The following is a 25,438-nucleotide window of genomic DNA, read 5'->3' as shown; positions in this document are numbered from 1 at the left end:
TATATTGTTTGTTTTTTTTTTTTTTATAAAGGCCCCTACATTGTTTTATTATAATCTTGTACCGTAATTGGCGTAAATATAAGTCTGTTTTTGTCCAAAATCTTACAAAATAAAAGGCAAAAATATTGATTTTTTGCAAGTCAATATACGTACAGTGTTTGAATAGTCAGCCAATGGGTTTTTACTTTTCTACATAACTAACTCCTCCTCCAAGAAAACATCCTTTCTAAAACCTCTCATAAACCCTACCCCACATTCATTCATTTTCATTACATACATATATATATACATATACATACATCCTTCCTTCTTATAACAAATCATCTTTCTGAAAGAAAGAAAACAAAATGGCAGCAGCTTCAGCATTGCTAAGATCAACAAGGCGCCATTTGCCTTCACTTTCTTCTGCTGCTTACAGATCGGTACCTACCTACTCCATCTCCATCTTTTCACCTATATATATATATATACTTTTTTTGTCTCTTGATTATATATGTTTGTATATATATTATTACTCGTAATTGTTCATGGAAAAAATATGTATTGACATTTGTTGCTTCATAAGTTCATTAATTAGCTTATTATGTATAATAACATATTTACCCTGTTTTTGTATTAGAAACAAATAAAGCCTTTAAATTTATTAATCTCCAATTATACTTTTATAGTGGAAGCAACCAATTCTTCAATTTTATGACAGATAGACTCATATTTGTGGTCGATATACGTATACGATGGTCCATGAACCTATCAAGTGCTCTGTTCATGCCTATCACTTAAACATTCGAGTAAAAATAAATCGACTTTAGTTAGAATCTTGAAAATAAGACTTCTGGAAATTTGAGATTTTGTAGCCCTTTTATAACTGTAGCTTATAGGAAAGGCTATAATGAGGAGTAAATACATCTGCTTTTCCTAGTTATTATCATGTTTTTGGATCTGTACAAGTAAAAATATTCCTTTTTAAAGCGAAATCCGAGTATACAGATTGCAAATGTTAATTCATATGTTCATGTACTTTTGTATACCGATATCACTGTATCACTCTAATTAAATACATGTTTTTTATTTGTCAAGTCTGCGTTCAATTATGTTGCTCTGATCACCATGAACTACTTAATTGTGGAGGATTTGTGTTTAGGAATATGAGAAACTTGACATATCAAACATAAGTGTCTTTTTAACGTCATCTGGATTTACTGGTGTTGTTCATCTTTTAGTTGTCAGGAAGTGCCAGGCCATCGATTCCCTCAGTTATGGGAAACAAGTTGTTAAACGCCAAGCCATTGATTCCTTCATTTATGGGAAACAGTTGGTTAAGTGCTGCTAGACCTTTCAGGTAAATGCACTGCTTATTAACATCGACGTCACATAATTAATCATTTTGCTGATGTTTTTCCTTTTTTGTAGCTCAATGACGATGGGAAATGATGTTATTGGTATAGATTTGGGCACTACTAACTCTTGTGTTTCAGTTATGGAAGGGAAGGTTCGCCTTTTAGATATACTCTCGATTATCTTTTTCATTTAACATCTTTTAGTTTTCTCATAGTCAAGATTGTAAATAATTTTGTAGGTTGCTAAAGTGATTGAGAACGCTGAAGGTGCACGGACCACACCATCAGTTGTTGCTTTAAATCAAAAAGGGGAAATCCTTATTGGAACACCGGCTAAACGTCAAGCAGTAACCAACCCCACAAACACTTTGTTTGCTACAAAACGTCTAATTGGCAGGCAGTTTGATGACAATCAAACACAAAAGGAAATGGGCATGGTTCCTTATAAGATAGTCAGAGCACCAAATGGTGATGCATGGGTTGAAATGAATGGACAGCAGTACTCACCAAGCCAAGTTGGGGCCTTCATTCTTACCAAGATGAAAGAAACAGCCGAGTCTTATCTAAATAAACGTGTCGAAAAGGCTGTAATTACAGTTCCAGCTTATTTCAATGATGCCCAAAGACAAGCTACAAAAGATGCAGGGAGGATTGCTGGTCTAGATGTGTTGAGAATCATTAATGAACCAACTGCTGCTGCCCTTTCTTATGGTGCAAACGATAAGGAAGGTGTCATTGCAGTTTTCGATCTTGGAGGAGGCACTTTTGATGTTTCGATTCTTGAAATATCTGGTGGTGTCTTTGAGGTATGTCTTCTTATTTTTATGCAAATTTACACACAAACACAGAGTTAAGTATTATAAAGACAAACATGCTATAATAATTGACCAATTTGATATCTTAAAGTTGAAATGGATATATCACTTGATAAATACCCAACAGATTTTATACGTTATTGTAATACTGTTATAATATTTATCCATGTTGAGGATTATGTGGAATTTATAACTGATACAATATCTATAAACAGGTTAAAGCAACAAATGGGGACACATTTTTAGGTGGAGAAGATTTTGATAATGCACTGTTGGATTATTTGGTAAGCGAGTTTAAGAGTGCTGAAGGTCTTGATCTATCTAAAGATAAGTTAGCTTTACAGAGGCTTCGAGAAGCAGCAGAGAAGGCAAAGATTGAATTGTCATCAACATCTCAAACTGAAATCAACCTTCCATTCATAACAGCAGATGCCTCTGGTGCAAAACATCTTAACATGACACTAACAAGATCGAAGTTTGAAAGTTTAGTTGATAAATTAATTGAGAGGACCAGAAACCCGAGTTTAAGTTGTCTCAAGGATGCTGGTCTTTCGCCTAAGGAGGTTGATGAAGTTTTGCTTGTTGGTGGCATGAGCCGTGTGCCAAAGGTGCAACAAGTGGTTGCTGATATATTTAAGAAGAACCCAAGCAAAGGTGTTAATCCTGATGAGGCAGTTGCTATGGGAGCTGCAATTCAAGGTGGGATTCTTAGAGGTGACGTGAAGGAGCTTCTTTTATTAGATGTGACTCCATTGTCACTTGGACTTGAAACCCTCGGTGGCATTTTTACAAAGTTGATTTATAAGAATACAACTATTCCTACAAAGAAATCTCAGGTCAGTTGACTGCATCGCATTTTCGTTCCATACTAGTGTAGAAAATATTTAAGTGATCGAGATAACCTTTGATTATAACAAACCAATGATCTTTTTTAGGAAAGGCCAAAAAGACAGAGACAGTAGTTTAGCTCCTTCCTGTTTTCATGCCTGGAACTTTTTCTCCAAAACTTGCTAATTTCTTTATTGATGTGTTTCTATTGAAAATGATAAACCCGAAAAGGAAAACTTTAAAAAAAAATTTGTGAGGAATGGCATAAAAAGTACTTCTCATTCCACACTTCTCACATATAAAAAATACAATGTCTGACAAGGCGTGTATTTCATACGGAAAAAGCTAAGAAAAATGGTTGCAAAATATAGGGAGCATCATAAGATAGCTGTGAGATAACGATGAATACATATGCAGGTATTTTCAACGGCAGCTGATAACCAAACCCAAGTAGGAATCAAAGTACTTCAAGGTGAGCGTACAATGGCAGCAGACAACAAGCTTCTTGGAGAATTTGCACTTGACAACATTCCACCCGCCCCAAGAGGCCTACCTCAAATTGAAGTCACATTCGATATTGATGCCAATGGTATTGTTACGGTATCGGCCAAAGACAAATCCACCGGCAAAGAACAACAGATCACCATAAAGTCATCTGGTGGACTCTCAGAGGATGAAATCCAGAAAATGGTGAGAGACGCAGAGCTCCATGCACAGAAAGATGAAGAAAGGAAAGTAGTTATGGATCTTAAGAATAGCGCTGACACAAACATATACAGCATGGAGAAGAGCTTGAACGAATATAAAGATACGATTCCATCAGAGGTGGCTGCAGAGATTGAATCTGCTATTAGTGATTTAAAGAAAGCAACAAACGGCGAGAATGGTGATGAGATTAAACAAAAACTTGATGCTGCAAACAAGGCATTAGCCAAGATTGGAGAGCACATGAATAAAAGGAGTGGCTCGAGTGGGTCAGATGGGACACCTGAAGCCGAATATGAAGAGGCTGCCAACAAATAAACTGCGGATATTATATTTTGAGAAACTGAGTTTTGAATTGGGAAGAAGTTGGTATATTTTTCATTCAATATTCTTTGATGCTATCGTTTTGGTCATATATGAGTCTGAGTTTTATATTTAGTACGGAGCATAATTTTTAATTGACTAGACACCTTTTTCATCACATTTTATTTTTACCTTTATATATGAAATGATAATGGTTATATCTTGAATGCTTGGTCAATGGTGTATTCTCTGCAATCGAAGTGCCTTTCGCAGGGGCACAAAAGCTCAGCAAGGAATTGTTGGAATTTGTAACAAAGCGTTACTGAAACTCTCTTTGATGATTAGCAAGTGATGAACACCTATTTCTAACGGATTGTTTTCCTTGAGTGATTCAATGACTGGACGAGCCATGTAACTCCCTGTGTAAAACGATTATTCCTTCACTTCAGATTACATAATAACAAATAGAAGTTTAGGAAACAACTAAGAAAAACTCCAGCCATTATTAATTACTCGTAGTATATTTGTTCTGCATCTGGTGTACTACTTCATATATGTTGTTTAAGTACAAAACCTTGTTATTTCACCTTAGAGGAATCCTAAAGCATCCAAAATCAATGATAGAGGGCTGGGATCAGGGGATTAATTAAGGTATTAGTAAAAAATCCAAGACATGACATATTCGAACACAAATATATATAAATTGAAAAGGGTCATCAAAATTAAAGCATGTCAATCTGCAATAATATGCTATGCAACTCCATTTCAAGATGAGATAAACAAAGGATCAATTTAAAAATTCACACATCACAAAATGTAAACAAAATATTGTTCAAGAAATTGCCTCAATGGGTCAATGGCAATCAACAGAAACATAAAATATCCAAAATGTTTGAAATGAAGTCTAAGCATTCATATATAATAAATCCTAATTAAGCATGGGGATTGAGTACCACCCCGATGAAGAGAACAGCCATGGAAGTGTCTTCTCTTATCATGAACATGAACGGATGGTCCGCCACAAACCTTGGTCGTGGAGGTGGAGGCTCAAGTTGCCGAGCACATCCTATTCTCATCGTCGCTATAGTACAAGCAGCAGCTTCTGTCCCTTTTTTGTCAACTTCAATAAAGGATTTCTGAAGTATTTTTGAAACATAAAGCATATCAGCACCCCCAGAATTTGTAGACTCTAGTATCCTGTTAAGCTCCATATTCATAGGATTGAAAGGCAATGTCAATCCCATTTGTTCCATAGCATCTTTAGGATCAAATTTACAAGACATCTTGAACTTGGGTATCCGTAGCTCATCAAATCCAGTCCTTTTAAGGTAAAATCTCTTCTGAAATAAAGCAGGATCGGAATGAAAAACTTGTAGGAGCTCCTGCAATCCATCTTTCCTATCGGGGAGGAAGATATACATGGAGAAATCATTGGATTGGCCTTTGCTTTCATATGGAATTTGGAGGATCTTGTAACCTTTGAAAGAACCATAGTTGAATTTCTTGAAGCAAGTCATAAAGGGGACTGAAACGGTCTCACCATTCATGATGAAAGTGTTTCTCCTCTGTATATTTTTTTATAAAAGGCTCAGACCATAAGCAAGGGCAATCACTACACCATTCAAATCGCTCCCATTAACAATAGTGGGGATTAGGCCTCTGGTTTCCTTGTTTACCCACGAATTTATTTCTCTGGCCGATTCATTACTCTTCACACATGAAACAAATTTGAAGAATATAAGTATAACTAAAATCAGTATAAATTGAAGTAGCTAGGTTTATAGAAAGAAAGCTAACAACTTGAAGCATATAATGTATGTACCTGCTTGTTAAAGTCCACAAATCTGGCTTTTGTTTTGTAAACATTTTTCAGAACCTTTCATGTCAACCCAAATACTATTTGCTAAACCGATAACAGGGCCTCCTCTGCCTGCACGGTTTGAGTCGGATGAAATCTGAGACAAAAGTATAGCAGTTGGTGACTCAGAAAGAAGTTGGTCAACAGTTTCATGTCCAAGGAAGTCCAATAACTGTTTCAAAGTTTTGCCTTCGGCTCCGGCAGCAAGCATTCCCATCACCGTGTCAAGTGAAAATGGCGAACAAACGAAATTTCCATTCTTGAAACCATTGTGGGCGTCATCAAGTAAAATTCTTGTGGCAACCTCCTGCAGTTTATACTATTCTCCAATTAATCATCATATATATTTAAACTAACGAACCCTACAACTACAAGTATAATAAATAATAAGAAAAAGGGTATATATATATATATATATATGCATGAATGAATAAGTAGAATTGGCCAGATTTACGTACGTTGCTGGATTTGGCTGATGTGATGATGCTCGAACTGTCACCAAAGTGCTTGATCGTCGTCTTTAGTTTCTTACGGCTTCTTTCTCCAGCCATCTTCTTCGAACAATTAATGTAGTAGTGATCTTACGAAAACTTGATGCCGTCTTTAGTTTATTACGAAGGGTTTTAAGGTCAATATATATATACTCGGTATATGAACTTTATAGATCTCTACGGCGGTTTATTAAGTTCAATTTATTTATACTCCGTATTCAGGTATTACTAAAAATTTAACTTTCCTATTTTACTTTTTTTTGTATATGCAATTAAATATTTGTACATTTATAAAAAAAAAAAACCTATACACGTGAAAGGTACAAAATATATAGGGTTCAAATTTAACTTTCCTATTTAAAAAAAAAAAGATTTTTGATATGAGAGAAACTTATAAACAGATTAATACGAGTATCTATCTATCTACCAATAAAATAAAAAAAATTGAGATGTTATTGAAACGACATATTGCGTACTTTTTCATCAATATGTGTACTTTTAATTAATTTATTTTATTAAATTAGTTTTTTTCATTGTATATAAATTTAATTTTCTTATGAGACTTGGAATTAAACTCTAACTATTGGCTTATAGATATAAAACACATTATAACTTTATTTTATTGGTTGTTTTCTTAACAAAAAAAAATTTATCTTTTTTTTTCTCAATTTTTCAACTCCTATTACTTATATTACTTTTAATGATTAATCCTCCTAACAAAATAGCCTAAAAATCCTCCTAACTATTGGATTATAACATATGGAAAAATCAAGGGGCAAGACTAGGAAAAAGAATTAGTGGATACCACATGTCACCTTCTTAGAATGTTAGGAGAATTTTTAGGCTATTTTGTTAGGAGCATTAGTCATTTTTCATAAGTTATTAACATGAAGACTCAAAAAATTTAAGTTTACGATCAGAAATCACAAGGCTATTTGTTGTCATTCATTTGCTTACAAGTTTCAATTTTGATGTGATTGTAAAATTTCAAGGTAAATCCAAAACTTTAGCTAAACATATATTATATTTATCATTACTACTCATTACTGTTTATTATAACTAATTAGCTTCGATCACTAGTTTGCTTTAAACACAAATTATTCCATACTCACGAATCATGTATAACGTAGGGGCATTAGTACTAGTATGAAAATAATTCATCATCTATATCAATATCTCTACTGCATTATAAAACATTTTTTCATTTTAACTAAGTTAAAACTCCAAAATACCCCTATCACTTAGTTAAATCTAACAAATACATAGATTATTTTCAAACAGATTTTCATGATAGCTATTACTCAATTATATCTTCAATTATATATATTTAGGCTATATTTGGCAAAATTAATTGATAACTAGTGCTGAAAACTGGTAGCGGATGGCTCTTAGATATATACATTTGAACGGATTATAGATAATGAAAAACAGGAAAGTTGGAGTTAGCGCGTTTGGGGAATGTATAAAAGTCAATATAAATAGTTTCTCAGAAATTCCCAGCCAAATTTATTCATACTAATAAATACTCGTATATCGAGACACACACATACAAACCGCCTAAATCAAAGTTAATTACTTAATTTCCGTCGCCGGAATTCGATCTTTGCCGACTACTATTAACTTCTTTCTGCTGCTGCTGCCGGCGGTAATTAATTATTCACTTGTTAAATTCACCTCTTATTTTCTTTGTAATTTATCACTTTTTATCTTTATTATTACTACATATATTTCGTCCAGTAATTTGAAGTTATTATAATAATACATCCAATTATTAGGTGCTGGATTCATTTATTTACATTAAAAGAAAGACGAATGAAGCTATTATATATACCCAATTACATATATGGTTTTTGTTTGAGCTGTAACTAGGGATTCTTGGAATTCTTTTTACAATTGTGTATTGAGTTTTCGTGCTTTTTCGACTATTTTTTTTTTTTATTTTATTTCGAGCTATTAGTACTGGAAACTTTGTGTATATTTTAGGAAACTACCATGAAAGATATGATTTTCTTGTTTATTTATCAACTTGTTTAATCGGTCATGCCATGAAAAGTGTTGGGATCGGGCCCTCGTAAAAACACGAACACAATGATATCCAAAGAAACGTAAACGGAAGAAAAGCACACACATAAACCAATATTTGGGTGGTTCAACATTCCTAATCCACAAATAAAAATTTACTGATTAAGTGATAATTTTATGAGATTACAAGAATGGAGTCCCTCGATTTCTCAAAACTCTTAAGTATATTATGTCCTTAACGTGTTAACTATGTAAAGTGGTAGTGAATGATGTGTCGACTCACCAACGTATTGAATTGTGCAGTTACACCATGACTCGAGTATTGTTGAATTTTGCACTGTTTTTTTATGAGCTACTAGAAATCTGTCAGCTTTGATTGCTGATATTCTTCCTAAAATCGGATTCCTTTTTTTTGGGAACAGGGGTTTTATTATAGTGTGAAACAAAATGGACATGGAGCAGGAATCAGAGTGGAATGCAGCACAGAATATTTCACTGAGTGTAGATCTTTCGGCTGCTGCTAAGCGTCAACTGCAATTTCTTGCGGCCGTAGACAGAAATCGTTGGCTTTATGAAGGCCAGACCTTGCAATGGGCAATTTATAGGTAAATTCACAATTCCGTTATCATGTTAACTAATAGTTGATAGCTAATTGAATTCTATATCTTTGTGGTTATTAGTATGCACTTTTCAGTCTTTATTTGGCATGTTTTTCTCTTCATTGAAAGGAGTTACGCAGTTTTAATCTTTATCATGCATCAAGATTTGACACTAAGGGATCAGATTAAATATATATCTTGATTATTATCCATGTGCATTATTTTCTAATTGCGAAGTGCTAGTACTTAGGATATTTATGGTGCCCCCTTTTGAAATTTATCGTAATTTTGGTGAACTCAATTTCAGATACAATGCCTGTTGGCTTCCCTTGCTTGCTAAACATTCCGAGTCTTGGGTCACTGAAGGACCGCTGGTTGTTCCCCTTGACTGTGAGTGGGTTTGGCATTGTCACAGACTCAATCCAGTATGTCATGAACTCAAATTTTTCTTGTTTTTGATATTGGTTATTTTGATGATATTTCTTTTAGGAGACTGAAAATACATTGTTCGTCATGTTTTTGCCAGGTTAGATACAAATCTGATTGTGAAGAGTTTTATGGAAGGATTCTTGACAACTGTAATGTTGTCTCTTGTGTTCAAGGAATCTCAACAAGGGAAACTGAAGAAATTTGGAACGAACTATACCCTAACGAGCCCTATGACTTTGACATGGGGCGTGCTCTCTCAAGCGAATTTTCAGACACTAAATATGGAACTCAAAGCTTTTCCAAATATGATTTTACTTTAGCTATTCAAAGACAGAGTACATTCTTTTATCAGGTAACCTGGAACTGATCAATTTATGACAACCATTGGCACTGGCTAAACACGGCAATCTGATTCAGCTTCTTTCTTTGCATTTGTTTATTATTGATATTCTAAGTTTCATATCTTATATGGAGATTATTTACTCTTCTCCTTGTTTGTTAATGAAGGTATCCAGACAGCATTTCAACAGCAATGTCTTTCTTGAAGCAGCTGTTGCTAGATATAAAGGCTTTTTGCATATCATCAGAAGAAACAGAGAGAGATCTATTAGACGCTTTTGTGTTCCGACGTATGACGTTGACTTGATTTGGCATACTCACCAGTTACATCCTGCTTTCTACTGCAAAGACCTAGTAGAATTACTTGGAAAGATTCTAGATCATGATGACACGGATCAAGACAGAGGAAAAGGTCAAAAGCTGGACACAGGATTTTCTGATACTACCAAGCAATGGGAGGAAACATTTGGTTCAAGGTATTGGAGAGCTGGGGTAATGTATAGAGGCAGGGCACCATCTCCTGTCACTACCATTCCTTGCATACCGGACATTGCCACCAATGCAACTGATTCAACTAATGGTTTTGAGAGGTTGATTGATAGTCCTAAATTAAGTTACATTGAGGTAATTTTTTTTTATCGTTCATTGATTTATTAAGTTTATTTAATGTGGCAAATTGGACAGGTTGGGTAACAGGTCATAAGGATTATTTATTAAATTGGTATTGGTCAGGTTGGGCTAGGGATCTGCTATTTCTTTCTTTCCTCCAAAATTCATAATTTGACATACTAAGTGCAATTTTTTATTTTTTTTTGGTAAAAAAGTTGATTGTAGCATCAAAAAAAAAAACTAATTACAAAGTAGTGTCATGTATCAAAACTATTGATGTTACAACCTCTAATACATGGTTTCTTCCGAATATAATCATTGTCATTTTGGTATTATTGATTTTTAATCATGCATAAAACTCCAGTCATCGATAAAACTAAAATATTATCAACATAACAGCTTGAATGAGTCAACGCAACTCAATCCCGGCCCCATTTGTAAATTCTTACATATTTACTATTTTTACTTTTAGCCCCTTTGGATATGTTGCTTTGCCCAAACAAACCAGAAAAAATCACAAATTGACCTCGTTGATAATTTTCCCCATATGGACCAAAGTTTCCCTTTCTTGGCTTTAAAATAAAAGTTAAATTCAATTTGAGTTATTTATGTTAAATGCCATACATTTATATGCAGTCAAGTCAGCCTAAACTTTGTTTTTTATGATTCAGGTCCTTTTAGAGTTTATAGAAATTAATAACTTACCGGAGATTCACAAGGGAAAAGTCGATATTGTGTTTAGTAAAGCACAGCCTGATGGAATCCTCAATGTGAAGAGGTATCTCACTATCCAGTCTGAGCATGGCCAGAAACAGGTTGCTACTTTTCAGTGTCAACCTACTGGATATTTGTTCTTTGAACTTGTCTCTCAACCTGATTCCAACACACGACGATCAGCAAAGGCTAAAACTCTGGGGTCTTGTTTTATTTCCATGGAAGAATTTTTTGGCCCTGTCTCTAAACTCTCGGTAGAAACATGGTTGGATTTGGTGCCTAGCTCAGGGACTGTTAGCTCTGAACCAATGCGTCTTCGAGTTGCTGCATCATGTACCTTGCCAGTTCCAGCACCATACGTGGTTCAGATGCTAGGTTCTTCTCCTCGTTTTAAAGCATCTTGCTTTTTCCCACTTCCCGGTAGGGTGCGATTTGCCAAGAACTGGACACGGATAATAGATGTAACTGGTGAGGAGATCATTAGACTTCAGATGAGGTAATTCTTCTTTTTTCTTCATTCTTTTTAAAAGTCATGTGTTCCGAAAAATCAACTAAAAGTAGAAAGCTGAACGTGTTGGACACTTTGGGTAATGGGTTCAAACATGTCAATTTTAGGTCAAAACTGCCGGGATTGGGTTGACCTACAAACACGCCTCCTTTTTCTTGTTAAACTTTTTTCTAAGTAAATATGTAATTCACAATACAAAAAAATTTAGAAGAATAATAAATCTAATACTTCTAACAAAGAGCTGTGTATTATAAATCGAATTTTAGCGACTCTCAAACTATTTGCCTCATTGAACCTGTTCCCCTTTTGCCTACCTTTTTTTAATCTCAACCCCTTAACTTGTTTAAGATAAAACTATAACCCAAGTTTACACATTGACAATTTGTTGGGTAGAGAGAAGCCTAAAATTAACCATCCGCTCTGCAAATCATTTGGAAACTTAAATTTATTTTGGGTTGAGGCAGGGTCTTGAAAAGAACAAAAGATATAGCGGACAAATCATTGACGAAGGATATATATGGGTTTACGAAAACAGGAGAAACACTTGTTCTTGGTCAACTTCTTGAGAACGAGTGGTCACTGCTGGGTTCTTTATGGTCACTTAAGTTTCAAAACAATGACGAGAAAGAATCTGACCTCTTACTCATTGGCCCACGGATGGTAAGCATCTCTTATATTTACAAAAATTCATTGTCTACGTGTTTATCTTTGTTGACATATATAATGAATGATTGTCTTGATAAGGTCAAACTAGTTGATGGTAGAAAGCTTGATTATGAACCAAAGCACCATGATAAGCAAACAAACGAACATCATTTCATGACAGCTGTTGAGTTTTCTAGTGAATACCCATATGGGAAAGCAGTAGCATTGCTTGATCTCAAATCTGGAATTTTAACGGTACCTACAGTTATATGTTTTTTTTTTATTGTACTTCACCTCGTCTACTTACTAGCATGTTCTAAGGTGGTGGTTTTTTTTTTTTTATCTATATTAACAGTGGCAAGAAGAATGGCTTGCGTTGCCTGGAATAATCTCGGCTTTTATCGCGTCTAAGCACTTTCACAAAGGAAGAGTATGATGGGCTTCCTTGCAACAGTTGTACAAAATAGAAGGGACATGGAATGTACAGGTTTACAACTCAAATGGGTGGACATTCATACGCGTAAAACTCTTGACTTTACATTTTACTTTTTTCCTTAGAAAACGGAGTTCTTAAACTGTTAGGCATAAACTGATTTGAAAATATGAAATTTGTGTGTTTGATAGAGATGGCCGAAAGTTTGTATAGGGGTTGTTTATACGAGTTTTTGTATAAATATAGGATACATACATATCTTGTTACAATTGACCGTGCGAGTCTTGTTTCCATATATAGTATGCTTAGATTGTAGACTAGTAGCATAGAGCGTATTAATTTGTTTCAGAATTGGTTGTGTGAATAATAATATCTTTGAAGAGGCTGCCGAGAAGTAGGTTGCGGATATTATTTTTTGAGAAACTGAGTTTTGAATTGGGGAAGAAGTTGGTATATTTTTGCATCATATGCTTTGATGCTATCGAGATTTTCATATATGATTCATGTTTTATATTTACTATAAATTTTGACTAGACACCTTTTTCATTAAATTTTTTTTACCTATATATGAAATGATAATGGTTATATTTTGAATGCTTGGCAAGCGGTGCAGCAAGGAATTGCAGAGTGTTTGAAACAAGGTTACTGAAACTTTTTAACAGCAAGGAAGTGGCATGCGCCATGAAACTTTCTAACGGCAAGGAAGTGGCATGAGCCATGTAACTCCCTAGCTACCTATATACGGAGTATTGTAAAATGAATTTTCCTTCACTCTTAACTTCAGATTACCTAAAAATAGAAATTTAGGGAACTAGAAAAACTTTAGCCATAATTAAAATTACTCGTAGTATATTTTTCTGCATCTAAACTTTGTTATTTCACCTTAAAAGCATTCTCGGAACTTACCTAATTAATTAGATTTTAAAATGAGATACACCGTAAACGAAATATTGTACAAGAAATTGCATCAATGGCGATCAACAAAAACAAAGATATCTAAAAAGCATTCTCGGAGCTTACCTAATTAATTAGATTTTGTGTGTGTGTGTGTAAAGAGTGTCCACAGGTGTATAATTAATTTTCAAGGTGTACCCAGGTGTATATTTAATTTTTTTAGGTGTACACATAAATAAGAAAAAAAATCATGATTTCATTAAGTTCACATGTGACGACTTTATTATATTTTCGAGATGTACACGAGTGTAACAAACGTTTTTTCATCATGTTCACATGTGACTACTTTATTATATTTTCGAAGTGTACACAGATGTATATTTGATTTACACGTGTAAACATTTTTATTTATTTCTTTTGAAATTTGTTTTTCACATATGATATAACATTTTTTTGTAAGTATAATTTCTATAAAGATTAGGATCTACTTATAGAAGTATAACATGTTAAAAATATGTAACACAGTGTCATATCACAATAGTGATACTAATATAATATTTTTTGAATGTTAATACTAATATGATATTAATATTAAGATACTAATATAGTAATAGAACATTAAAATAAATAAATTTAAAAAACATTATAATGACAACATGTTTTTTACAAATAAAATGCGTTAATATATATATATATATATATATAGGGTAAAGTTATTTTGAGAACCTTTTTTTTGCGAGAACCTTTGAGAACTTTTCAAATCAAGCCCAACCGATGATTGTTCTTTACATGAAAATTGTTTTTTGAATGTTTTCTAAATAACTTATGTGTAATTTTAAAGTTTATAATTGTGTGGAGGCATTGATTATCATCCGTTATACAATTATGTGGAGATTTGGATTCTTGATCACATGTGCATGTATATTGCTATGATCACATGTATGCAAGTCGATCACATGTAATCATAGCAATATTTGTGCACATATAATCAAGAATCCAAATCTCTATATAATTATATAACGGATGATAATTTATGCTTCCACACAATTATAAACTTTAAAATTACACATAAGTTATTCAGAAAACAATCAAAAAACAATTTTCATGTAAAGAACAATCATCGGTTAGACTTGATTTGAAAAGTTTTCAAAGGTTCTCGCAAAAAAAAGGGTTCTCATATATGTTTGATTTATGATGCGCAATCAAAATTCATGAAATGGGTGGTTACAAATTCTGCTGAGATATTCACGCTGCATTTATTTCATTTGATAATTAATGTATTTGTATTTATAAAAAGACCATAATATCCCTACTTATTTTAATTAAATTTCAGTTTCGCAGTTGTCGACAATTTTGGAGTTCTCGTTTTATCTTTTGACTAATTACTTCAGAAATCCTTTATTGAAATTGACGAACAAGGAACAGAAGCCGCTGCTTATATAATGGATCCTAATTAAGCATTGGGATTGAGTACCACTCCGATGAAGAAAACAACCAAGGAAGTGTCTTCTCTTATCATGAACATGAAGTACTTACACATGTTCAAATGGCTATATAATTGATTAAAAATGTTCATATAACCATCTATATACATTTGATCATCACCAATCTCATGAAAATATTATTTTACAAAAATACTTGCATACATATGATCAACCTGCATACATGTGATCTTAACGTTAATCGTGAACATGTGATCATAAAATTCATGTCTCCAAAAATAGCATAATGGATGATAATCCATGTTTCCACATAATTGTAAAATATAAAACTTCATCTAAACAATTCAAAAACAATCAAAAAACAATTATCATGTAAATAATAATTATGGATTAAGTTTGATTTTAAAAAGTTCTTAAAAGTTCTTGCCTTTTTAAAGGTTCTCAAAATAACTTTTCACAATATATATATATATATATATATATATAGGGTGATGGGAATATAAGGCTGTCAGGTATCTAAGCTTAGGTGAGGAACACTCACATATTATTTTTTTAATCCATAAAAATCATGAGGGTCCATGCATTTATTCATTAAACAAGAAATAATAAAATATTAGTATGTGAGAGGTTCCACACCTAAGCTTAGGTGTCGGACAGCTTTATATTCCTTTTTCCCATATATATATATATATATATATACACTCCCTTAATAAGCAAACTACCTCACTCCTCTTTTAACACATCTACCTTTAAAATGTCTTTTATGCCCTTCTAATTTACACTACCCTATTTTTTCTCCATCACGCTCATTACACACACACACGTTCATCCGATTTCCGATTTTCTCTCTCTCCCCCCTTCTCTGATTTTCTCCCCCCATAAACACCATCCACCACCGCCCCAAATACCACCATCCATCGCCGCAATCCACCTTCTATGTACGCTATCCCCCCATAAACACCATCCACCACCGCACCAAAAACCACCATCAAACCACCATCCACCGCCGCCGGCTTATTTTTTTTTTCTTTTTCATCGTCGCCGCCCCACAAATCACCGGCGTTTTTTTCTTATTCCCCGCTGCATCGTGCGGGTACAAACGCTAGTATATGTGTGTGTGTGATGATTCCCTTGACTCTTAACTTTTTAACTTTTTCTATTTTTGGAATAGCTAATTTCATTTATCATTCAACCACCCATGAACAAATACAAATATATTGAACGAAAAACTTATCCAATTCTCTCAAGTCATAGAGACAAGCTTGGCCCAGTTCTAGACCCATAGAAAGGAGTAAATTCCAAGAATATGCTTGTCTTTTAAAAGATGGTAAACTCTATACTTGTTTCAAATATGTTTTCCAAAACTATGCTTGTTTATTTGGTTAGTGTTTACTATAAGTAAACATGGAAAGTTGAATTCTATTCGATCTCCACATTTTTGTAAAATATATATGTTTTGATTACCAGGAGACAAAGCGATAAACTATTTTTTGGAGATTATTTTGCTATGTTCTCTTATATATTTATGCTAAAACTTAAAACTTCCTATATCTTCATGAAATTGTACGCATCGTATCACCGCATCGGATATAAATTGATCGAGCTGGTTAGTTAATGTAGAAAGGTGATTGTAAAAATAATAAAAATGGTTAAAGGTGATTGGTTGATTATCTAAAATATAAAAACGTTATTAGTAACTTATACTTATCTATAAGGGGGTTGGATTGAAAAAATGATACAGAGGCACAGAGCATTAAGAAGAGATTAAAGAAGAGGGAGCACCATTTGAGTTTTATTATTATTTTAATAAGCAAGCATGGTCTTGGAAAACATATTTGAAAGAAGCATATAATTTACTAACTTTTCAAAAAGAAGCATATTTTTGGAATTTACTCCATAGAAAGCCAAGTGATTTGATAGACTCCACGACCTGCAAGCTCGACCACTGCACCCCTTTAAAGATCAGTTCATTGCGTGCCTTCATAATGCTCCAACACGCGAGTAGAATAATAGCATGTACCACCATTTTAGGACCAGCCACCTCATGAAGCTCCCTTGTTTTAGGCCATTCATTGCAAATAGGACAAAGGTTGCAAGGGATTGACATGCTTCTCTGTTCAGCAGGTAATCACGAGTGGGTAACGGATTCATTCCAGCCTGCCAAGAGAAAATGTTAACCTTGTTCGGTAGCCATTTACACCAAGCATGTTTATAGAATCTGTCCACCATGGGACCCCACAACAACATCTTACATGAAGCCACAAAAAACTCACTGCTGGTCCCCTGCCCATCACCCCATACCCACAATTCATGACCCAATAACCCGGTGTTAGATAAACCGGATCATGTGACGGGTCAGATCTAGGTCGCCCTTAAGTAGGGCACTACGTACCTTACAGATACTACACCACACCCCAAAAGCCTGAGAGCCACCACCTTTGCGAAGTGCCATAATCACCATTCTCCACAACTTTGACTCCTTCAGATTATAACGCCATAACCACTTAACCATAAGACTAATATTTACATCAGAAAGAGAGCAAGCTGCCAAGACCAAAAATATTAGCCTCATTCACGGGAAATGATAAATCCTTCTAACAAAATAGCCTAATAATTCTCCTAACCTCAAGATGATGACATGTGGGAAAACCAAGATATTAGATTAGGAAAGAAACTTGGTGGAATCCACATGTCATTATGTTGTGGTTTTGAAAAGATTTTTAGGCTAATCTTTAAGAAGATTATCATTTTCCTTCTCATATATATATTAGCGTCTGGTCTACTACTATACTTCCACAATAGCCCAAAATCATTAATAGAAGGATGAGATACAGGGGATTAAGGTATTAGTAAACAAAACCAATCAAGATACACTGACACACACCAACTCATCATGACATTTTAAATCGAAAACAAAAATATATATATATATATATATATATTTTAATTAGAACGTACCAAATTAGATTTCAAAGATGACATAACAAAATGTAAATGAAATATTGTTCAAGAAAATTACCTCAATGAGTGATCAATGGCGATCAACAGATACATAAAATATACAAAAATTCTGAAACAAAGTCTAGGAATTTATATATAATGAATCCTAATTAAGCATGGGCCAGGGATTGAGTAACACTCCGATGAAGAAAACTGCCAGGGAAGTGTCTTCTCTTATCAAGTATTATATATAATGAATCCTAATCAAGTGTCTTCTCGTAAGGATTATTGCTGGGCGGCTAGGGCTGCTGAATCGGCTCTCTCTTAAGGTTTTGAGGGTTAGTTCGACTTAAATAGTGGTAAAAGTCGGTTTCTGATCATGGCCGTGTCACAAAATAGTGGTAAAGTATGACTTACTCGCAAATGTCGGCAGCTCGTGTCACAAAATAGATTCTCAATCTAAACCACTTAATGAGATTACCCCTATCATGAATAAATTAAATTAAGATTGAATAATTATTAACTCATAATTAAGTATAGTACACCGTAGGATACATATGCATATATGTTAAAATATCATAACTCATTATGATATGATAATGGTTGTATCGTAAATGTTTGGGTAATTGGTGTAATCTCTAAGACACACGCTAACTCATCATGACATATTATAATAATAAAAACACATCAAAGTGTAAACATATGTCAAGCCGCAACAGTATGCTATGCAACTCCTCAAGTTAATTAGAACTTACCATATTAGATTTCAAGATGAGATAACAAAATATAAATGAAATATTATTGCTCAAGAAATTGCCTCAATGAGGGATCAACAGAAACATAAATTTATCCAAATAGTCTGAAATAAAGTCTAAGCATTCATATATAATGGATGCTAATTAAGCATGGACCGGGGATTGAGTACCACTCCGATGAAGAAAACGGCCATGGAAGTGTCTTCTCTTATCATGAACATAAACGGATGGTCCGCCACAAACCTTGGTTTTGGTTTTGGAGGTGGAGGTTTCTTGCGCCGAGCACACGTCTTTTGTGCCAACACTATAGTACAAGCAGCGGCTTCTGTTCCTTTTTCGTCAACTTCAATAAAGGATTTCTGAAGTATTTTCGAAACATAGGGCCTATCACCACCGGGATTTGTAGACTCTAGTATCCTGTTAAGCTCCATATTCATAGGATTGAAAGGCAATGTCAATCCCATTTGTTTCATAGCAACTTTAGGATCAAATATACAAGATATCTTGAACTTGGGTATCCATAGCTCATCCAATCGAGTCCAATGAAGGGGAAATCTCTTCTGAAATAAAGCAGGATTGGAATGAAAAACTTGTAAGAGCTCCTGCAATCCATCTTAATTATCGGGGAGGAAGATATACATGGAGAATTTGTTCGACTGGCCTTTGCTTTCATATGGAATTTGGAGGATATATCTTGTAACCTTCGAAAGAACCATAGTTGAATTTCTCAATGCTAGTCATCAAGGGGACTCTAACGGTCTCACCATCCATGAGATGAAATTCTTTCTCCTTTGTAAAGTTTTTATTGAATGGCTCAGACCATAAGCCTTTAAAATACAAGGCGTTCGCTAGGGCAATCACCACAGCTATCAAATCGCTCCCATTAACAATAGCAGGAATCAAACCTCTAGTATTGTGTTTTACCCACGAATTTATTTCTCTGGCTGATTGATTACTCTTCATCACATAAAACAAGTTTAAAGAATATTTAATTATAACTAAATATCAATTAAAGTACAGATTAATATATAGAAAGTTATAAATATAAAAAAAAACTAATTCAGAACTTGAAGCATGCATGTACGTACCTTGTTTTTGAAGTCCAGAAATCTAGCTTCCGTTTTGTAAACTTTCTTCAGAACCTCTTCATAACAAGATTGAACACGATTAAAACTCTTGTCTACCCAAATACCATTAATTTGCTATACGGATATCAAGACCCACACAGGCCGGCTGTGTCGGATGAAATCTGAGACAAAAGTATCGCAGTTGGTGACTCCGAAAGAAGTTGGTCAACAGTTTCATAACCAAGGAATCCCAACAACTGTTCCAGAGTTTTGCCTTCAGCAAGCATTCCCATCACGTACGGTATCAATTGAAAACGGGGAACAAACGAAATTTCCATTCGCGAAACCATTGTGGGCATCATCAAGTAAAACTTTTGTGGCAACCTGCAGTTTATATAAAATTTGATCTCCAATTAATCATCATATATATTTAAACTAACTAACCCTACAACTACAAGTATAATAAATAAGAAAAAAAGGGGCAATGCGCATATATATATATATATGCATGAATAAACAGAATTGGATACGTACGGAATTGGATTTAGCTGATGATAAGGTGGTGCTCGAACTTTCACGGAACTCGATCGTCTTTAGTTTCTTAGGGCTTCGTTCTTCGGCCATCTTCTTTTTCTCAGGGAAGAATGTGATCTTACGAAACTTGATGTGGTACTCCTTTTTTATTTTTTTTCCTTCTATTACTATATATGTACGTGGGTCAATATATATATAATTTATATAATAATATTATGCGACATTTTTTTTAATTAAACCAGTTATATTATATCGATCGTGTAATCTTTTCATTTATTAATTTGAACTTTATAGATCTCTACAGTTTATTAAATTCGATCAATTTAATTATTTATGTTCAATACTATATATTATTAAGTCTTAATTAATTTCCTTATCTCTATCTTTATTGCTAAATCAGCTTTCGATCTTTCTAAACCATCATGTTCGCCTCATCCTCAATAATTAAAAAAATATATACCCACCCACATATAATTTCTCTCCTCATCCCCAAATAAAAAACAATTAAATAATACATTCATACACATGCACCCATGTAAGTCCTATCCCGACTTACCTTCGTCCAACTCTTTCCAAATATATAAAAGAGCAATGATGAAATGACGAGAATGATGGTGACTGGTGAGGTTCCGCCAATCATGATGAGCATCATGAGATTTTTGACGAGCTAAGAAAAGCTAGCTCCTTGGGGAGGGGCCTTAATTATATGAGTATGTCATAAGATTGATTTTTTATAATATATAGAAAATCAAATTACTTGAACATGATTTATCATAGACATTTGATTTTTCTAACAAAAACTTTGATAAGGAAAGATATATATTATATGAATCTAATCATCTGGTTTTAGGTAAATTAAACAATAACTTAAACATCATAAGGTTAAAAAACATTCAAAATATGAAAAGCAACATCGATCTTGTTATGAATAAATTAAATTTAGATTGAATTTTTAGATATATGCATGTCAAAATATCATATACTCCATTATTAAATGATAATGATTATATCTTAAATGTTTGGCCAATTGGTGATCGAAGCGCCCTTTCGCAGGGGCACAAAAGGAATTGCCAGAATTTGAAACAAAGTGTTACTGAAACTTTCTTATTTACAAGTGATGAATTGAACACCTATTTCTAGCATATAAGCGTTTCAATGACTAGATTGTTTGGCTCGGCATGAGACATGTAACTCCCATGGCTACCTATACATCGTAAAGGAAAAAATGAATATAAAGTAGTATAGACCTTATTACATATTAATTTTAATATTATGAATAAATGATTGGACTATATTTTTTATGCATTAAAAATTAAGATGTGAGAAATTTTCACCAAGTTAAATGCCTAATAGTCTGTATTTTTGTCCCCATATTTTATGTATACTTTATTTCTTTATTTGATGGTTATTTGATTTGAATATTATTAAAAAAAACAAATTTATTAATTAGTATTAAAATATAGGGTAAATTACAAAAATCATACCTGATGTTTGTTCGAAACTACACTGGTCATAACTACAATTTAAAATTACGCGAGACATACCTATCATTGTCAAAAACTTACACTGACCATACCTATCGCTAACCGTCGTCAATTTGACCATTAAGTCAAGTCACGTGTCATGTATGTGAGGTATCAAAATCGTAAATTCGTGTATACCTTGGGTATCATATGTGTAATTTGCTCTAATAAAAAATTATTAAGATATTTATTTTTATATTTCATTTATTATAGCGAGTATATTCAACATTAGATTTCATATCTACCAATAAAATAAAACAGGATTGAGATTTTCTTAAAACGACACGTGGCGTAATTGTTGTTCGACACGTGTTCTTTTAATTAATTTGTTTTATTAAATTATTTTTTTTTTAATTGTATAAAAATTCAATTTTCTTATTAGACTTAGAGTTAAACTCTAACTCTTGACTTATAAATACAAAATATATTATAACTTTATTTGATTAATCGTTTTTATTAATAAAATTGTTTTTTTTTCTTTCTCAATTCTTCAATTCATATTACTTATATTAATTATAATAAGTTATTAACATGAAGACTTCAAATTTTCAGTTTACGATCCGAAATCACAAAGCTATTTGCCGTCATCCACTATGGTTACAAGTTTCGATTTTGAGGTGATTGATAAAATATAAGATAAATCCAAAACTAAAACTAAACATATATTATATTTATCATTAATGTTTATTATAACTTAGTTTCGATCATTGGTTTATTTCAACCATAACTTATTTCAATCTCACAAATCATTTATGAGGCATATTCGAATTTTTTTATGATACAATCTATATAGCTTCCGTACATCGTACGGGTATTAGGACTAGTATATATATATATATTTGAAAAACCTATTTCAAAATAAAAAATTTATAAAAAGAGTCATCAAACAATACATGTTTATGCTTATAAATTCTAAGGTTAAACTAACGGCTAATCCTGAAACTCCAAACCCAAAATGTTACAGATTGCTAATTTGAGAAATATTCTAAAACCGTAACGAGTCTTCAACTTTGCTTTACCCCTCTAATCTGAGGGGATCACATAAACCATATGAAAAAGTTATATTGCTTTTTAAAAAGTTTTTTGTTTTGTATTTTTTTTAATTAGGTTCTATAAAAAAGAATAAATCATAAAAAATAAAATAAAATAATAATGTAAAAGTAAAACTTTAGTGGTTTCATGGTTCTCATTCTTGTTATATTCACTATACATATATAACAAAATAATAATGACCTATATAATAATAAATTCATTCTTGTATCAATTATTTTTCGTGATATATTTTTCATTAGAAAAAATATTATTTTTCATAATTAAAATTTTTTTCTTATATTTTCTCTTTTTAATATCTACCAAACTCAATAATTAAAGTATAAATAAAACTCTAAATTTTTTAATAATTTTTTATTATGGTAAGTTACACAAATGATATCTGAGTATACTCAAAATTACAATTTTGATACCTCACATGCACGGCACGTGACTTGACTTAACGGCTAAATAGACGACCATCAGCGATAGGTATGGTCAGTGTAAGTTTTTGACAACATTGGGTATGTCTCGCGTAATTTTTAAATTGTAGGTATGACCAGTGTAGTTTTGAACAAATCCATGTATGATTTTTGTAATAAACTTATGATGTCAAAATGTTTTTAGTAAGTAACTTTTACGTTTGAATATCGTTGCTACAATTTAGTCTTATACTTCAATTTATTAAAAAAAAATACATTATGTTTTTTATGAACGGCAAATATATATATATATATATATGCATATTTATATATATATATATGCATATTTAATTTTTAACAAATTGGAGTTAGCGTGTTTAGGGAATGAGTCAAGGATAATACTCCAGTGAGAATACCCTTAAAATAAAAACAAGAGTAAATACCCGCGCGTTGCGGCGGTGAGATGGTGGGGTGATAGCATGTCTAGAGTATCATAGGTCATAAAAGTTGATATGTCATAGAGTATGATAGTCAAATGTCTTAGCCGTACGGGCTTCGCCTTCGGATTTAAAAATTCGTCGAAAGTATATCGAACGACATCTTTAATAAAAGAGCATGAAATTTTGAGAACACCCATATAATTTTTATAATTTATTGATGTACGGTTTTTGAGATAAAGATTTTGAATAAATGATTTATAGAGGAGAGAGAAGAAAAATGATTGGTTGAGATTTGAAGAGAGATAAATAGTATTATAGTTATTTTAGGTAAATATAGATATGGTAAGAACATTTAAAAACGTCATTTTGAAGCATTAAAAATCTATAAAACTAACATAGTGTATAACTAATTATCATTACTTAAGTGTTTAACAACATATTGATCCGTCAAAATCAAAAAAATCATGTTTTTTGATTTGTGCATTTCCATTTTGATGAATATGTATCCAAGATAAATGCACAAAACCAAAATATGAATTTCTCGATTTTAACAGGTCAATGTGTTGTTAAACACTTAAATAATGATAAATTAGTTATACAATATATCCTGTTTATAGTCTTTTAATGCATCAAAATGGAATTTTTATATGTTCTCACCGTATTTTCATTTTAAAAATAAAAGTCAATAAAATAGTTTGTCATAAATTTCCAGCCAAATTTATTCATACAAATACAAATAAATAAATACAAGACGGCTGTCCGTACGATGCAGCAGTGATGGTGGTAGTGATGAAGATGTGACAACTGACAACAACGGCGGTGGTGGTGGTGGCGGTGATATGCGACGGTGATGGTGGTGGTGGTGAATGTAAAATAATTGATGTAAGAGAGGTTAATATGGTTCTTTAAGAGTTGCAGGATCTATGTTATTAAAGGTATTATCGATAAATAGCTAAAGATATTTAAATTAGTAAATAAGGGATCTATGTAAAATAATTTGTTTTATTAAAGGTATTATCGATAAATAGCTAAAGATATTTAAATTAGTAAATAAGGGATAATATACTAATATGTTATTTCAAAATCCCAAGTTCCCCTTGTTTTATCGAGTACTAGTGTTCAGACCCGTCCAATGGACGGGTAGTCTCAAAATATATTAATCAAAGCTAAAAATTGGAATTCAAATATATTAAACAGATATACCGAAATCAACTTAGAAATTTGCTAGCTGAATAGCTACACCTCCGGTCAAAATACTCCAAAAATTATCCGTCCAAATAAGAAACATACGAAAGTTAACTCCATATAAATATTGATTCTAATTTACCCTTTTTAGTCAACTTTAGTTAAAAAATTTTTTTACAGTTTCTTATATTTTAAAAATGTAAACTATATAAAAGTATAATTAATTATTTTTAAATTGGCTTAAAGTGTAAATTGGTGATGGAAAATCAAAAAGTGTATATTAATTAATTTAAATTGGGTTAAAGTGTAAATTGGTGATGAAAAACCAAAAAGTGTAAATTAATTGTTTTAGATTGGGGTTAAAGTGTAAATTGGTGATGGAAAACCAAAAAGTGTATATTAATTTAGATTTATACTAAAAAAATTAGAGGATTAATAAGAAGGAAGATTAAATTCAAAAAGGTGGATTAGGGGTGACAGTGTACCCCAACCCCCTCTTTTAGTTATTATTATTATTATTATTATTATTATTATTATTATAGAGTAGATACAATCCGCCTAAATTAAAGTTA

General features: G+C 32.7%; 3 protein-coding genes across 3 annotated transcripts; 2 read left to right on the top strand and 1 right to left on the bottom strand.

The window, feature by feature from the left end:
- The first annotated feature begins 305 nt into the window (after positions 1-305).
- On the top strand, positions 306-4,215 carry LOC122589053 (heat shock 70 kDa protein, mitochondrial-like). Its single transcript, XM_043761296.1, has 6 exons — positions 306-422; positions 1,221-1,339; positions 1,411-1,489; positions 1,577-2,143; positions 2,368-2,988; positions 3,398-4,215. The coding sequence occupies exons 1-6, from the start codon at positions 348-350 to the stop codon at positions 4,001-4,003; spliced, it is 2,067 nt and encodes a 688-aa protein (XP_043617231.1). The 5' UTR covers positions 306-347; the 3' UTR covers positions 4,004-4,215.
- Positions 4,216-4,920: 705 nt separating this feature from the next.
- LOC122588170 (serpin-Z1-like) lies at positions 4,921-6,397 on the bottom strand. Its single transcript, XM_043760298.1, has 3 exons — positions 6,305-6,397; positions 5,865-6,153; positions 4,921-5,465 (listed from the first exon to the last, which is right to left on the bottom strand). The coding sequence occupies exons 1-3, from the start codon at positions 6,395-6,397 to the stop codon at positions 4,921-4,923; spliced, it is 927 nt and encodes a 308-aa protein (XP_043616233.1).
- A 1,377-nt stretch (positions 6,398-7,774) lies between these two features.
- LOC122590163 (glycine-rich domain-containing protein 1-like) lies at positions 7,775-13,101 on the top strand. Its single transcript, XM_043762497.1, has 9 exons — positions 7,775-7,982; positions 8,782-8,964; positions 9,266-9,383; positions 9,485-9,739; positions 9,895-10,350; positions 11,007-11,545; positions 12,022-12,217; positions 12,302-12,457; positions 12,558-13,101. The coding sequence occupies exons 2-9, from the start codon at positions 8,807-8,809 to the stop codon at positions 12,636-12,638; spliced, it is 1,959 nt and encodes a 652-aa protein (XP_043618432.1). The 5' UTR covers positions 7,775-7,982; positions 8,782-8,806; the 3' UTR covers positions 12,639-13,101.
- Positions 13,102-25,438: the final 12,337 nt, after the last annotated feature.

Source organism: Erigeron canadensis, chromosome 2 (genome assembly GCF_010389155.1).
Source record: "Erigeron canadensis isolate Cc75 chromosome 2, C_canadensis_v1, whole genome shotgun sequence".
In the NCBI taxonomy this organism is placed as follows: domain Eukaryota; kingdom Viridiplantae; phylum Streptophyta; class Magnoliopsida; order Asterales; family Asteraceae; genus Erigeron; species Erigeron canadensis.
This window is presented reverse-complemented; position numbering and strand designations above follow the sequence as displayed.

What these genes read in the sequence shown, in the direction of transcription:
- LOC122588170 (XM_043760298.1), bottom strand. Translation starts at nt 6,397, where the DNA reads ATGGCTGGAGAAAGAAGCCGTAAGAAACTAAAGACGACGATCAAGCAC. An exon ending in CATCAGCCAAATCCAGCAAC is followed by an intron (nt 6,154 to 6,304) that starts GTACGTAAATCT and finishes TATAAACTGCAG; the next exon opens with GAGGTTGCCACAAGAATTTT. An exon ending in TATTTGGGTTGACATGAAAG is followed by an intron (nt 5,466 to 5,864) that starts GTTCTGAAAAAT and finishes GTTCTTTCAAAG; the next exon opens with GTTACAAGATCCTCCAAATT.
- LOC122589053 (XM_043761296.1), top strand. Translation starts at nt 348, where the DNA reads ATGGCAGCAGCTTCAGCATTGCTAAGATCAACAAGGCGCCATTTGCCT. An exon ending in TTTCAGTTATGGAAGGGAAG is followed by an intron (nt 1,490 to 1,576) that starts GTTCGCCTTTTA and finishes ATAATTTTGTAG; the next exon opens with GTTGCTAAAGTGATTGAGAA. An exon ending in TTCCTACAAAGAAATCTCAG is followed by an intron (nt 2,989 to 3,397) that starts GTCAGTTGACTG and finishes ATACATATGCAG; the next exon opens with GTATTTTCAACGGCAGCTGA.
- LOC122590163 (XM_043762497.1), top strand. Translation starts at nt 8,807, where the DNA reads ATGGACATGGAGCAGGAATCAGAGTGGAATGCAGCACAGAATATTTCA. An exon ending in ATTGTCACAGACTCAATCCA is followed by an intron (nt 9,384 to 9,484) that starts GTATGTCATGAA and finishes TGTTTTTGCCAG; the next exon opens with GTTAGATACAAATCTGATTG. An exon ending in CTAAATTAAGTTACATTGAG is followed by an intron (nt 10,351 to 11,006) that starts GTAATTTTTTTT and finishes TTTATGATTCAG; the next exon opens with GTCCTTTTAGAGTTTATAGA.